This window comes from Drosophila sechellia, chromosome 3R, assembly GCF_004382195.2.
Source record: "Drosophila sechellia strain sech25 chromosome 3R, ASM438219v1, whole genome shotgun sequence".
Lineage (NCBI taxonomy): Eukaryota > Metazoa > Arthropoda > Insecta > Diptera > Drosophilidae > Drosophila > Drosophila sechellia.
This window is the reverse complement of record NC_045952.1, coordinates 7,442,158-7,456,902: the sequence shown is the minus strand read 5'-3', so window position 1 is coordinate 7,456,902 and position 14,745 is coordinate 7,442,158. Positions and strand designations below refer to the sequence as shown.

The 14,745-nt window shown below is 42.1% G+C and overlaps 3 protein-coding genes across 7 annotated transcripts in view; 2 read left to right on the top strand and 1 right to left on the bottom strand.

The window, feature by feature from the left end:
• The window catches only part of LOC6620040 (5'-AMP-activated protein kinase subunit gamma-1), a 63,691-nt gene that overhangs the window by 12,164 nt on the left and 36,782 nt on the right, over positions 1 to 14,745 (top strand). For 3 of the 5 annotated variants that reach the window (XM_032721465.1, XM_032721466.1, XM_032721470.1), the window contains exon 3: positions 11,849 to 13,623. The exons of 1 other annotated variant lie outside the window; for it this stretch is intronic. In XM_032721465.1, coding sequence (XP_032577356.1) covers positions 11,971 to 13,623 — 1,653 coding nt within the window. In that variant the 5' untranslated portion in view covers positions 11,849 to 11,970. Of the gene's footprint in view, positions 1 to 11,848; positions 13,624 to 14,745 lie in introns of those variants that run through there. One more of the 5 variants, XM_032721467.1, reaches the window with a different exon arrangement.
• On the top strand, positions 1,015 to 3,451 carry LOC6620044 (leucine-rich repeat-containing protein 15). The gene has a single exon (XM_032721474.1). The coding sequence runs from the start codon at positions 1,903 to 1,905 to the stop codon at positions 3,187 to 3,189; it is 1,287 nt and encodes a 428-aa protein (XP_032577365.1). The 5' UTR covers positions 1,015 to 1,902; the 3' UTR covers positions 3,190 to 3,451.
• Positions 3,720 to 6,336, bottom strand: LOC6620042 (sensory neuron membrane protein 1). The gene is made up of 7 exons (XM_002044218.2): positions 6,127 to 6,336; positions 5,910 to 6,067; positions 5,696 to 5,843; positions 4,978 to 5,232; positions 4,413 to 4,919; positions 4,174 to 4,352; positions 3,720 to 4,114 (listed from the first exon to the last, which is right to left on the bottom strand). The coding sequence occupies exons 1-7, from the start codon at positions 6,235 to 6,237 to the stop codon at positions 3,817 to 3,819; spliced, it is 1,656 nt and encodes a 551-aa protein (XP_002044254.1). The 5' UTR covers positions 6,238 to 6,336; the 3' UTR covers positions 3,720 to 3,816.

The following is a 14,745-nucleotide window of genomic DNA, read 5'->3' as shown; positions in this document are numbered from 1 at the left end:
TTAGGCGAACAATTCAGTGGAGGGCATTTGAGTTTCGGTTTGATAAGAGCAAACGAACTTCCGTTAACGGCTTGTTATTTATTTATTTATTTATTCCTATTCTTATTTTTAAACAATCATTTTTGCCCTGGGCTCAACGATGATCGGCAAGAATGTAGGCAACTTTACACGAAAACATTCATAAATAAGGCGAACCCAGAACTTTGGCCTGCAAAGTGGTGACATGTCAGTGGAAAAATGTGTAAAATATTTAGCCAATATATCGACGTGCCAGCGGTTTGAGAACTCGTTCAACCTGCTTTCAGTCGTTCAATTTGCCAGTTGCAGCTTAGCGGGCGAAAACAAAAAGATTATGACAGGTAGAGCCTTATTAATTTGTATGCAAACAAATTTATACGCTTGTTGAAATGTTAAAAAATTTATTTTCCATTCGTTTGCGTTGGGATTTCCTCGGCTTTGGCCGCCCGGGCAAACAAACAATTTGAATATCGATGGCTAATTTTTTCCACTTTATGTATCACAATTGATCTGCCTGTTTGCACTGGGCTTATTATGAGCCAATGGTTTTTAAATTACTCGACTCAAGACGGCTTTTGTTCTTTGCAGGGCATTTGCCATAGCTGTATCTGTATCTATTGTAGCTGTATTGTATCTCAATTGAAACGGCATGACTTCGTTTAGCGTCTTTTTTCACTTTTTCGCCTGTGTGCCCGCCCCCCTTTGTTGAATTCAATTTGCCGCAATTACTTTGCATACAAGTTTCGAGAAATAAAAGAAAAAAAGAGTGAGAATTACCAGGCTTTTTTCTCTGTAGAGACTTTGTCCCCGCCGTCTGTAGTTTATTTAAATCAAATTCACCCAATAGTTTAGCAGTGTAAACAAATGCGATATAGAAATATATAAATTAGCATATAGCGCCCCATTTTTTGCCGCTATTGTGGGTGCTTTTATATGGCGCCTTCGGTTTATGGCACTTGATTTATTTCATTGGGTTTATTGGTCATTCGAACGCTAAATGCTCAGGATATTCAAAGGTTGTGCCACCCGATGACGAACTAGGTGGTGATATAACTGGAAAATGAGCTAATTGCCATTAAAATAGGCCGGTTTATGTCCAAGTGCTTTTGTAAATTTGTTCTAAGGTGGAAATGCTTTCAATAACTATGGCTTTATAAATAATATCCACTTTTGGCTAGGAAACAAGTTAGTTTATATCACTGTAGACTGATTTTATGATCATATTTATAGCTTAATTAGATGCAGCAAATGCGGGGAAATACATTATACGCTTTAAAGATAAGAAATCAAGTTAGAAAAGTGTAGATTATGAGCTGAGATAGATAAAGATGACACGTTCAAATCAACACCATATGCTGCCTAAACCTTAGGCCATCAAAAGATGTTAATCTGAAGTAACTGCCGTGGACAATTCCCATGATTATCAGAGCGACTGGCCAGACGCAATGTAGCCATACATTGGCATACTTTTGCAATGGCAGTACTTCGTTCACAAAACAGCAGCCATCCCATATCAGTTGGCACAACTGGGCCATAAACTATAAGCCATAACTGCGAGTATGCGTTATGAAGTGGAGGATCGCGAGATCGTGCTTATCGGTTGGGTATTATGCCAAAAGTCTGATAATATTTCCCAGCTAAGCGGAGAAGCAAAAACAAAGCAAATAAATTCATTGAGAGGAACAATAAAATTTTATCAACAAACAAAATTTTATTAACAAATAACCAGATTGTGGAGTGGGTCCACTCAAAAACAAACAAACTAGCGCCTATAGACCTGTTTTCGTCTTTTTTTTTTTTTTGGGTGGTTTCTGAAGGTTGTGTTCTGGTTTTGTATTAAAATGCCCCCCAAGCCAGTTTTTGACTCAGTCTTCTGAAGCCAAGATGCGGATGCTAAACTGTCTGAACTATATTTTAATCGCTGTGATTGCTCGCGCGACCTGTGAGTCACTAAAACTCGAGGAAATTGCAATTAAAACTTTGGATTGCCGCGAAAATACGTGCACGAATTTGAGATACCCTTCTGCTTCAGAAGTTGCCTACTTCCCAGAAAGTGTGACTAAACATTTGAGAAAGTACGAATCTCTCGTTCTTCACAGTTCGCAATTGGCCAATTTGCCGAGAAAAATCTTTCTGAACCTTCCTCAACTTGTGGAATTCCACGTATTGGAGTGTGAGCTTCAGCAAATTGAAAGTGTATGTTTTGAGGGTGCCACTAACTTGAAAAGATTGAATTTTGGAGGAAATGACCTGCGAGTTTTGGATAGCAATACCTTTGAATTGGCCACCCAACTGGAGGAACTTAACTTATCGGACAATCAACTGGAGGATCTGCCCACAACCATATTTCGGCCACTGAAGAACCTTCAGAAGATCAACTTATCCAACAATCGGTTAATCACTATATCCCAGCACATCTTCTCACAACTGGGATCGCTTAAATCCATCAATCTGGACAGTAATCAGCTGAGGGAACTGCCTGGTGAACTTTTCCGGGATCAGCGGAAACACTTGTCAGAATTCTCAGCCCGAAGTAATGAACTAGAGCGGATTCCTTTCAATATATTTAGTGAAATAGATCATCTCTCGCTCTCGTTTAATACCCAACTCAAAAGTCTTCATCTCTCAGCTAAAATCAATGAGCTGGAGGCCACCAATTGTGATCTTGAGTCAGTGGAGTTGGATGGACTAGTGATTGGTGTAGAACTGGAGGCTAACCCGAATCTGAATGAATTGAAGATTTCGCAGCCCCAGGATCTGGAGCATCTCTACTTGGCCAATACCAATCTGTATAGACTTGACTTTCTGTCCAAGGCCAGTAAACTAGTCGACTTGGATGTTACGGGCATTGTAAATCTCGCGGATTTACCCAAAATCACCTCAGCCAAGGGATTGGAAAGATTGAGCTTCACCTACGACAACTTGACCTCGGATCACATGGACATGCTGCCCCATCTGAAGGATCTCAACTACTTGGAGATAAGCCACGAGAAGGGAAGGGAGATCTTTATCAAGGATCTGGATGAGGATTTCTTTGTCGAGGAAGCGGAACTCAATTGCGGTCAGTTGGCGGATCTGTTGGAGTTCGTCGAACTGCCTAAGGACACAACCATCCTGGAAGATCGATTAGTTGGCGATCCTCGTGGGCCAATGCGATGTGGAATGGCATAGAAATTAATCTATTAAATGGGAAATAGCTTTAAAATTCCTACTTATTTATACTAACGAGAAAATATTACATAAACGAAACTGCATACATTAAGGCAAACAAATACCATTTATTTGTCTTTGTTTGATTTTACATTTACAATTACAAGCAATTCGCTTTAAGGGGCCAACAGAACAAGTACTTATAATTCGTCTTCATTAAAATTAATTAAAAAAGTGTAATTTTTGCATACGGTTTACAAATCATTAATCAACGCTATACAAGTAGAGATATTTTCACTTCAAGTTTTCCGCCTGTCTCCGCAATTGTTTTCGGTTTGCAAACATTGCAGCCATTGTTTAAAAACGATTTGTCAATTCACAGACTCTTGTGATCGCTGAACTCGAACTTCAATAGCTGGTTTTGCGTTTTTTTTAACTGAATCCACGATGATCGGTGTCAGTGGAGCGCACAGATCTTGTCATCTGCGATCAGCGGTCATCGATTAGCGATCACTCCATTGGCCAGCGACCAGTTTCCCAGACGAATGTGCTTAGATCTGTCTCAGTTTATTAGCTCATGCTGGACTACACAGGTGCAGTGGACTACGACTATGGTGCAGAGATCGCTGGATATCGCCATTTGGAGGATTAGTAGCGCTCCCGATGCTCCATTTTGAGATGGGTAGCTGGATTGGTGGCGGGATTCGTGCCGGGAATCAGAGTATTGGGCAACTGGACAGGGTGCACAGTAGAAGATTGCATTGGATTGGCTGGAGGCATGGGCTCCTTTGTGCTGGCCACGTCGTCTACCTTGTTGTTATCCTTGAGGATGCTGTTTATGTCCAAACTGTCGGACTTGTGGTAGAAAAGATAGGCGGAAAACATCAGGCCCACCAGGGAGAAAGTAATGAGGGACCAGCGCAGGACTGAGTTGATTTTTAGGCCCCTGAAAGGATAGTAACATAAGTTATATAATTTATCTTAATTATGTAGATTTCAACCCACAGAAATAGTGTGTATTTTACTAAGTTCGTGTAGGTCTTGTTCAACTGCACGCCCTCCTCCACCCAAAACATGGGCAATATCAGCTTGGGCAGATTCTTCATGGGTTCTATGCCCTCCACTGGCTCCATGTCCAGGTTAAACTGCAAACGCTTGGCAGCCTGAAAAGGTGTTCCAGACATCTGAAGGGAGAAGAAATAGATAATATATATGTATATCCATTAATCAAAGAGCTTACTTACAAGTTCAAAGTCTATGTAGACCGCATGATCCTTTTCATTTGGATTAAGACCATCAACGTCTGCAACCAGTTTTGGATCGCCAAGATAGAAATGGGGCATTGATGCCATCAACGGACCTCCAACACAGGCCGCCAGGTTCATAGTACCCTTGGGTGGACACGTGTCCAGATCTTCGGGATCTTCGCAGAAACAGTGAAGCTTCTCATCGGCACGTATATCCCCCAAATCCAGGGTGTATCTCATCGATGGCATGCCATGGTAGGATGACTTGTGCTGGTAATAAGCGCCCAGGGATCTACACAAGTCCGGCGTGAATGCCCACAGACCATCCTCCTTTTTTAGGCCCGGTGCAAAAACCGTGGAATCAGTGCCCACGAAGTTGTTGCACTCGCCATCTGGCCAAATATCTTGCTCCGGTTCGTCGGCAAACTTCACTACCTTTCCAAGCTTTTTGTTATTCTTAACTCCGCGACAGACTGTGAATCTCCCAGAATCGGAGTGATTGGCCTGTTGTTCGATGTTAATTGAAACTTCAGTCACTTAAGTAGTGTAATTAAGTACTCACCTGACCCATAAACGAGAACAAAAAGTGCGTTTGATTCACTTGTTTGGCCTGCTTAACTTCTCCCGTGTAAAACACCGTGCAGAGCGCCTTGGCGGAGAATTCTTCCGAAGAGCAATCTACGTTGATGCCGCGGAAAAACAAATCCATAAATTTAGCTTTCAAAAAGGCTTTGGCATTCGGAAAGACAATGCTTAATCCTTTGGAAACCAGCTCCATCATCGCAGCCTTTTCCCTTTGAACCGAAATGCCGCCAGGCTGTAAAATTTAAAGGGGAAAAACATTTAATAGCCGCCAATAAATCTCAGACTAATTTCAGCTTTGAATTACACAACACAAAAGACGCCATTCTGAAATCCATTTCTATGACTCTTAATGGGTTAATTTTGTGGCTGCTATTTTGGGGCTGGGAATGCGATTTGCATAATTCACTTGGCTAACAATGGGCCACGTGGTCATTAGCTGGCGCCTTAAGTGCAGTTTTCCATAGCTCTGACCAGAATTTCTAATTCCCAACGATTGCTATAAAGTCACTGATGCAGTGAGTGTTGATTTTGAATTTACAAACCATTTTTAGTAAGGTATTACAAATGGGATTTAATTTGATATGAAGATATGAAAGAATTTGGTTCTATTACCGAAATGTTTAAGAACAACATCTTTTAGACTTAAACTCCTTGAATAATTTCAAAAAATATTTACTAAACTGTTTAATAATTACCAGCATTATGGGATGCGGCAGGATAATCTCCTCCTCGCCCGTCAGTGGCAGCGACTCCTTTGGGTTGAAAATGAAGGTGTTCCTCATGGTGAAGCTGACCGTGTCCTCTACGACATCATCCTCCAAATCATACTTGTCCTTCCACTCACTCAAAGCAGGGAGAAACAGTGTTAGTTACTTGCTATCCTACACAATCCAATATATAGAAACCCACTCGAAAACGAAGGGACCCACTTCCTGTAGCCGTGGCTTAGCTCCTTCGGATACCTCATCCGGATTGGTAACGTTGAAAACGTAGATATAGAAATGCAGGGGGAATGGAGTATTGGACCAGAGTTCCCGAACATCCGATCCGGGCTTTAGAGTTACTTGCTATTTGGGAAAAGCATCTATTACATTTAAGCCGGGTATAACTCCTTCATCGATCCCACCTTCGATATCATAAACTTGAGAATTTTGGGAAAGATAACCCAGCCATAGATGATGGCAAAGACGAACATGGCTCCCGAGCCCATGAGGAGCTTGACCCGAGGTACTTGCATCTCTGACCAATGGTTCGATCTCGACTCGTGCACGGAAATCCTTTCAATCCGATTGCCTCCTTCGAGCTGAAGACCTGAGGCTTTCACAGTCGCGACGCAACTGAATCGTCTCCACACTGGAGTCCGGAATCCCCTCCTCAAATTGGACGGAACGTGCGAATATTTTTCGCTCAGCCATTGAAGCATTTGCGGTTGAGGAGGCGGCAGGCCGGATGGCAAAACAATCAGATAACACGGCATTACTTATAAAATCAATAATTGCATGTATTTGAGTATTATAAATTGTTTCCACTCTACGCTCTACACTCCACGCAGTTTCGGCCATAGTCAGACGCACGAATGCGGTTTAACTGGCTGTTGTTCATCTGGACCCTCGTCATCAAGTCGCTTGGATCGTGCACCCATGGCAATCTGACTTAATTGTTCGCATAGCCCAAAATCGGATGCCGGTTGAACGATCTTAACGGTCCGTTCTGAGCTGAAATGCATTTAAATGCATTTGATGTACCAAGAATATTGGGCTAGGAATATAAACAAGATCGTTTAATTGCCTCTCTTTAGGGGAAGTTAAAGGAACATTCTCTCTATATTTCTATAAAAGTGTAACCCATTTTGGTTTTGAAATTGATATTAGCAAACATCATAAACCCGTAGATACGTAGATATCCAAAGAACCTACTATCACCTACCTAAACGTTATGCACTTGGACTTGTAGAACTTATTTCTGTACTTCTGTAATTGATTTTCGAAATGACTTATGCGACACCTGGCCTATATTCCACTATTAGCACTTGTTACCTCTCCTTGGAAACTTTTCCTCCCTAATTGCGGCAATTACGTTTTCCAATTTCAAGGCGAACCAATGCAAGTGTTAATGGCTAATTAAGGAAAGAGTAAGCCAGATGCTCGAGGTTTGATAGGAATTTGAGTGAAAAGAGCAAGTATAGCAAGTATTTCTATTATACTTATGTTATATTTAGGAAGCATTTGGTGGATTTATTTTATTTATTAATTTTCAAGAAATTTATAACTTATTCGCTATAAGGTCATCATATTCTATGCTAGAGCCAGTTCAGTTTTGTAAAGGCTAGTATCCATTTTCATTATGGCTTCACAGTCAAGCCCTTAAAAGATACTTTTAAAACTAAGCATCGACTAAAAAACCTCACTATACAAACAGTAAATGCTCTTTGTAATGGTTTTTATTTAACTTACAACTTTTTCTCAAAACAAACGATTGTATACACAGTTTCCTGAGTTTGCTCTAAATATCTATGCAGTATCCATCTAATCTAAAACATTTTTGTTGCCTTCTAATCTGAATATTTGTAGTGCGTTAAGTATTCTTCAATTAGCCAATAAATCCATTTGAGTTAGATGCTCTGCTACCTTGACCGGGTAACTGGGCCCAGTTCAGTTGGCCGTTTGTTGACACAAACAGAAATCGAAACTGAAACCGAGTGCAAAACATAATAATGCATAACAATGGCACAAAACAAAAAACTAAAAAAAAAATAAACAAGAAAACTAAAGACAGAGAAACAACTTAAACAATGCCAAAACCCAAACATGTGACTTCGCCATCGAGTCGAGTTGCGTTGAGTTGATTTGAGTCGAGAAACATATATGTAAAACAGACAGACAGACAGACAGACAGACGGACAGACAGACAGACGGACAGACAGACAGGGCCTCTCCAGCTCGCCGGAGGAAAATGACACAGAAAACGCAAATTGAAGCGCGCTTGACAACGGCAGCCGATCGTTCAGATACAGATACTTTGCCATAAGATTCAGTATGTTCGCCCAGGTTTCTTCGATTTTCTGCTGAGCGAATGAAAATTGAAATGGAAAATGAAGTGCCAGCGTAACCAACAATTTGATTACGTGCGAGCTTGAGGCGAAAGAGGAAATTCTCAATTTCATTTCATGCTGCCAATTATTGCTGCCCCAAATAGTTTTGAAAACGCCAAAGTGCTCAAGGGGCTAAAGATTGAGATAAACTTGGTCTGGGTACTTATTTCTCGGCCTTTAAGACAAGAAATGGTTATTCAAAATACGTTTTCCAAAGCCAAACACAGTACCAGTATAATATTCATTGATCGATTTTAATAAATTACACTTTCTACACGTTTATTTTTATGAGCTATCTTGATGAAGTCTTCAAATATTTCGACAAGCGTGATGATTTTATCTTTATCTTTATAGTTACAGTACATTTTACAGCAATGCAATTTGTCTTAAGTACGCAACCTTAAATCGTTGTCTGAAAATACGTTGTCATAACCGATGTCGTTGCTTGATTAATAATGATATTAAACTGCCAAGCGTTGCAAACATGTTGTTCTCATGGAAAACTGCCTTAATCGTTGAAAACAACTTAAATGGGCAGTAATATTGAATAATTTGATTATGATAATCATTTTTTCTGACAACTCTATGACAATAACAAAGTTTCGGGTTGGGTATAAATGGTATTTTTGGGATTTACATTTTTTGAAGTACGCATTGAACATACATTCATTCAAAACTATCTTATTTTTAAATGATAAAAGAACTTTGATAGGCAATAAAAAAAGCGATTTAATTATGCTAACTATTTAGTGTGGTAATCTGTTCAGTCTTCTGTGTTTATTATTCAGTTTTAAAGCTATACAAAGTGGAAACTTAGCATATTAACTTAATCAAATTAATTTCTTTAAGCATTTCAAAAGTGCCAGCTCCAATTTAGAGTCCCCCTCCCACACACATGGCAAAATCCATAAGTTTATAGCTCCGCAAACGAGTTGTAATTGGCGGCAACTTGAAAGTGGAAAAGTTTGCAATTAGCAGGAAGCTGCGAAATCCCACGATGCTCCTCCACCCACTTGAATCGCCCACTCCCACTGGCATTGCAGTGCTAATTTTCCAACGCACTTGCCACGGAGTTGGAGCTCTTGTCTTGAGGCGGAAATGTCTTTAACCTTGTGGGATTCGCTTTCTAAACGTGCAGCCAGCCCACCTACTTGATTCTCACTCCCTACGACGATTGAATGGAATATCAATTATGTTCCGCCTGACAGCGTTTAATGAATCGCTCGAAGTCGATGGAAAGCAAGTGACATTTGCACTATCAGCCGAGTGATGTGAATCATCTACTGGGGGACAGGAGCACGTGAGAGTGTCGACGGATTGATTGCATAAGCCTCCAAAGAACCGAGTGACGATCACTCAATCACTTGTGGATGTGAAGGTGCCTTGAGCAGCTGGCATCCTACATCATTTAACAGCAATTACAGCCCACTCGATATACATATATATGTACATATATAGAATGTATATTCATTTGCTTGCTTGTGCACCAGCCTAATATCAAGTGCCAAAGTCAGCACAGCAAATGCATTTAGCATATTTAAATGCATTTATTCAGTGGTACTGTGTATTTCAGAGATAGGCCTTATATGGTATATAAAAAGACTAAGTTGAGGAAGCAACTTTGAAAAACTTAAAAGTTTATAAATGTACAATTTACAGCCAAATATCCTATAAAAATGCCATAGTTTAAATATTATATGGCATTTTTTTTTGTTTGGAGGTTATAATACCTTTGAAATTACTTTCATAACTTATTAACTATGCTAAGAACGGAAAAGGATTTATTTTGTGTTCGCAGAATTAACAAGGATTAACAATTCGATACTTGAAATACTTTTCTCGCTTTTCATAGGGTATTATGCCACTGTATTTAGTGTTGTCATAATATTTTATTGTACCGCCCATTGGAGCTTTTGATAATTAAAATCGCAAAACTGGGTGACCCCTCCACCAGATATACGCGTTAAAAATGCATTTATATTTCATTTGCTGCTCGGGGGATATTTAAGATGCCTAAATGAAACAGAAAATTGTTTGAATGCCAATTTAGCGTTTGCATTTCGATTAATTATTGTCGTCGTCGTCGCCAAGTTTTCTTTGTTGCTAAAAGTTAGCTTGTGATATTTTTGCGGTTGCCTTTCAACTGCTGCTTTGTATCGCAAAATCAAGCAGCTGGTTTGGCAGTGCGGTTTCGTCCATTAAACAATAATATCGATTACGTGACGAGAGTTCAATGCTTGAGTGCGATATGCATTCGCTGTTGGCAAACAAAGTGCAAACAATGCGTTAGAAATTCGAAATGGAAGTGAGCGAAAAATGCAAAGGAGTGTCACGTATTCGCTTTCAAATGCTGTAAATCTAGAAGAAAATATTGTTTAGTTCCACTGCATGACTAAATAATATTAACCACTAAAAGTCACAAGGCAGAGACGCCAGTTTGTCTGGCACAGTCGGTCGCAGATGCAAAGATACTCGGATAAAGCGTACAGAGAGATACATAGATACAAGCGGGCCGGCGGGTCAATCTGGCTGGGCTGGCTATGGCTAATAATTAATAGATACATAGCCGAGCGATCAGCTGACTACAATTGAATCAGTTATGCAATTAAGTGCAGGGCGGAGCTTTGGGGGTCGTACAATTGCATGCTAGTATCCATTGGATACAGATACATTGCAATCGGTCGTGTTTCTGAACTGAGTCAGAGGAAATAACGTGCCCGGTAATTAATGCGAATTTTCTAGCCAAGCGAAATTCCAGCGAAACGAGCGTGAAATGTAGCGTTGTATCTTCGGCTCAGTACTGGAAAAATCAAGGGTTCAATCTTTTAGGTTGTGAGTCAACCAGCAAAAGTGCGTCACCATCTCCGTCAGCCGAGGACCGCAAAATAGCATATGCACGGATACCAGATACATTTGTATCTAATTGCCATTAATTGCGGTTGGTATCTATTAGATGCGTACGCCATATGCTCGATTACACAACTCGCGGTTTGTATTTGTTGGGTGATTTTGGTCGGGAGTTAGGGCGGTTTGTTTTGGGTTGGGCCCACTCGGTTTTAGCCACGATTCTGCCACTTGTTGCTTGGAAACGATTTGCTTATAGGCTACTCAATTTCCATGATTCATGGCTTATGTTTGACAGATGGTTTTTAAATGTGTTCAGTGCACTCGTAACTATTTATTTTTAGTGCAAATCTGGAGTGCTTCTTAGAAATCATTGCTGTTTCAGCGGTATTCAAGGAATATGTGAAAATAGTTTGGGGTTTTAGCGAAATACATTTTACAAATGTCATCCAATAATTCAACAGCATTTTACTTCGTTCCAATATTTCCATATCACCATTCAACTTTGCAATTCCGCTGTGGGTTTTGTATTTAAATATATATATTCGGTTGAATTCTGCTCTGCCAGTATATCAGCTGGCGTATGTTTTTCATTTATTTTTCCATTTGTTGAATTTCGCATTCGACTTTTGTTTTTTCTACAAGCAAAACCACGCCGATGACGAAGCGTAAATAATGAAATTAGCTTTTGTTTTGCTCGATTTTTTGTTTGTGAAAGAAGTGGGAAAGAAGGGGGAAAATCGTACGACCTTCACCTCCCCAAGAATGTTTGCCGACTTTTGTTCAGTGAACTGATTGAAATGGTTAAAAAAATAAAAAGATGTCATGCTGCTCATATCAACACAAAGGAACGATGAAAGGCTCAAGCACTGAGTTCTGGTCACTCGATTGATGTTCAATAATCTATTTACAGATTCCCAAAGAAGACGGCATATCAATGTCGTACAAAAGAAAATATTTTGCATAGCGCAGAGTGAGATACCCCATCGATAGCGAGATCAGCAGTAGTCCAAAGACCAAACGCAAATCAACCAAATGGCCACGAACTGCGACTTCATCGAGCAGCCAGTGAAGCAGCAGCCGTTGGCCAATGCAGCAGTCATGGGCGTCCAGGAGGACAAGGTGCAGGAGCCCAAGGAGCTGCCGGATGAGCCGGCGAAGCAGCCAGACAACCATCCATACCAGCAATTCGCTGGCGAGGATAGCTTTGAATGCGCCTTCGAGTCGACCATGGACGATCTGGAGCAGGGTGTTCTGGATGGCTACGAATCGGACTCGGAGGCGAGTGCCAACGACCAGATCACCGATTCCGCCTCCTCCGGCAGCCTGGGCCAAGTGGCCCAGCAGCAGCTGCGGGAGGAGCGATTGAGGGGCTTGCCGGGTCCACTTCATGGCCAGCACATCGATTCCGAGATGCTCAAGTGCCTGCCGCGATCGAACTCCTTCGACTTCCACAGCAGCAGTGGCAGCAGCTCGGATGACGAGGACGATCCGGATGACGACGACGATGAAGTTCACCACAGCCTGGGGCTCAGCCTCAGCGGGAAGTTTGTCAAGGTCGATCTCTATTCGGGTCACCAAAGACCCGGCTATCTGCTACCTCCCTACATCGAACGACGCCGATTGTCGCAGTGCAAGGAGGAGGATGACGAGGATGAGGGCGACAGGACCCAGCTGGGCGGAGGCTCCTCCTCCACGGGAGAGTCAACCAAATCCGAAAAAGCTTCAAAGGCGCCACCCAGACCACCCACGCCGCAGGATGAGGCCTCCAAGGAGAAGTTCAAGGATCTGGAGCGGCTGCGGCAGCAGTTTATGCACAAGATCGATAGGATCAATACGCGAAATATCGAGGAGAGTGAGGCACCGCCGCCACCACCTCCTCCGCCGCCTCCCATACCAGCCACGATTCTACCAAAGGCGCTGAAGGCGCTACTGCACACCCAGGAACCAGTGGCGCCTCCTTCCCGTTCTTTTCCAGTTGGTCCACCAAGTCCTGCACCCACTTCCAGCGATATTGTGGCAAAGGAAACGCTGGTTCCTGTAACACCAGAGCCCGTTTCCCCTCTGCCGCTGCCCACGGAGCCGCCGCTGATCATCAAGGGCAAGTTTAAGGTCTCACTCGCCCAGGAGACACCCGAACTGCGAGTCGAGGCCCAGAAGCTGAGCAAACTGAAGGCCAGCTCGAATGCCCACACCATAAGCTTTCCCTCCAGCTTCGGAGGCTACTCCTCGGTGCAGGGACTGTTCTCCCAGCGATATGGCTCCAATCGTTTTCCCATCGCCGCTCCCCACCTGTCCAAGCAGTTCTTCGAGCCATCGCTGGTGGAGATTCGCACGCCGGCCCAGAGCAACGTGGCGCTGAATACGACTGGGCTGGCCAACAGCAATCACCAAAGCCTCACTTGTGATACAAATAGTTTAGCCAGCAAGCCGCGCACGCCCAGCGAACGGGAGCTGGACGAGATCTGGATACGGCGGCAGGACGGTGGATTGAGTGGCAGTACTGCTCCAGGCGCACCGGGTGCTCCACTTCCTCTGCTCCAGCAGCAGCAGCAGCAAAGAGCCGTCTCCCTGGGTGAGGCGTCCACCATGCCCCGTTTGCTGAGGAGCGAGAGCAGTGCCTCCACCACCAGTCCATCCCGCCAGCTGACCAACTCGGGATCCGTCTCCGTTTCCGTGTCCGATGATGTAAGTGAAGGGTTCAAAAACAAAGACTTTATGGGAGAAATAATATCTTTTTTAAAGGGTTCAATGAACATAGTCGATCTTGGAGATTTTATATATTTATGAAGGATGAAGCAGATTAGTACTTAGCTACTTTTGGTGGATAATAGCTACTGTGCTAGGAATCTATCTATTTACCTACACAGAAAAGTAATCAAATTAATATAATTATGAATGAAATTATGCTCACTTAAAGTCTCTATATATGATAGATGAAGAAAAGCTCACAAGAAACCAAAAACCCATATCTAATGCCCACAGCTAATTGAGGCTAAATGGGGTATGTGTAATCTTTATATTCACAGATCCGACTGACGTCATTTGAGATATATGCCTTTATCATTTTCAAATAATTTATCATGTACAAATTGGGCAGTGAAAGGTCTGGTGAGCGAAAACTGGGATGGGCAACTGAGTCAATGATGTCATGAGAGCAGATCCAATACATCATTTGTTAAGTGTATTTTTAGTTCTTCACATTTAGGGGTTTTGTGTTATTTGGGTTATTTCTTAATACTCCATTTGATCGCAATATTTTGTATTACTTCTTGAAAGGAATACTGCCTCCACTTGACCTGCACTTTTGGTCGAATCTGCGGTCTGGAGGCTTACACTTTGTTTACTCAATATTAATAATTATTCGCTTGCGCCGTTGTTTCTACCATATCCATAAAGTTGTCTATTTATATCTCGAAAAGAGAATTCGGTTTTCGCTTCCTCTTCGCTTTTTCGAGTTTATTTTTCCGACCGAAAGGTAAACACGGCGAAAAATCTGCTTTTTGGGGCTTGTTTTTATCGTGCCACACATGCTGTGCCTATATATAGGATATATAGCATGGTATAGTCGGGTATTTCTCTATATCTGTTGGCTCTCCGCTTATCATGACACACCGCCGCTTTTTATTTGTTTTGACGGAACGCGGACATATCGCGTATGAATGCCAGTATAATATTTCCATATATATGTATATATCTCCCTATATAGGCAGATAGGTATTTACCTTGTCTTGGCAAACAATGACGTCAGTTTTCTACAGTTCCGCCACTCCCTGAAAAACTTAGAAGTGAGGTCTTCCCTCTGCAGCC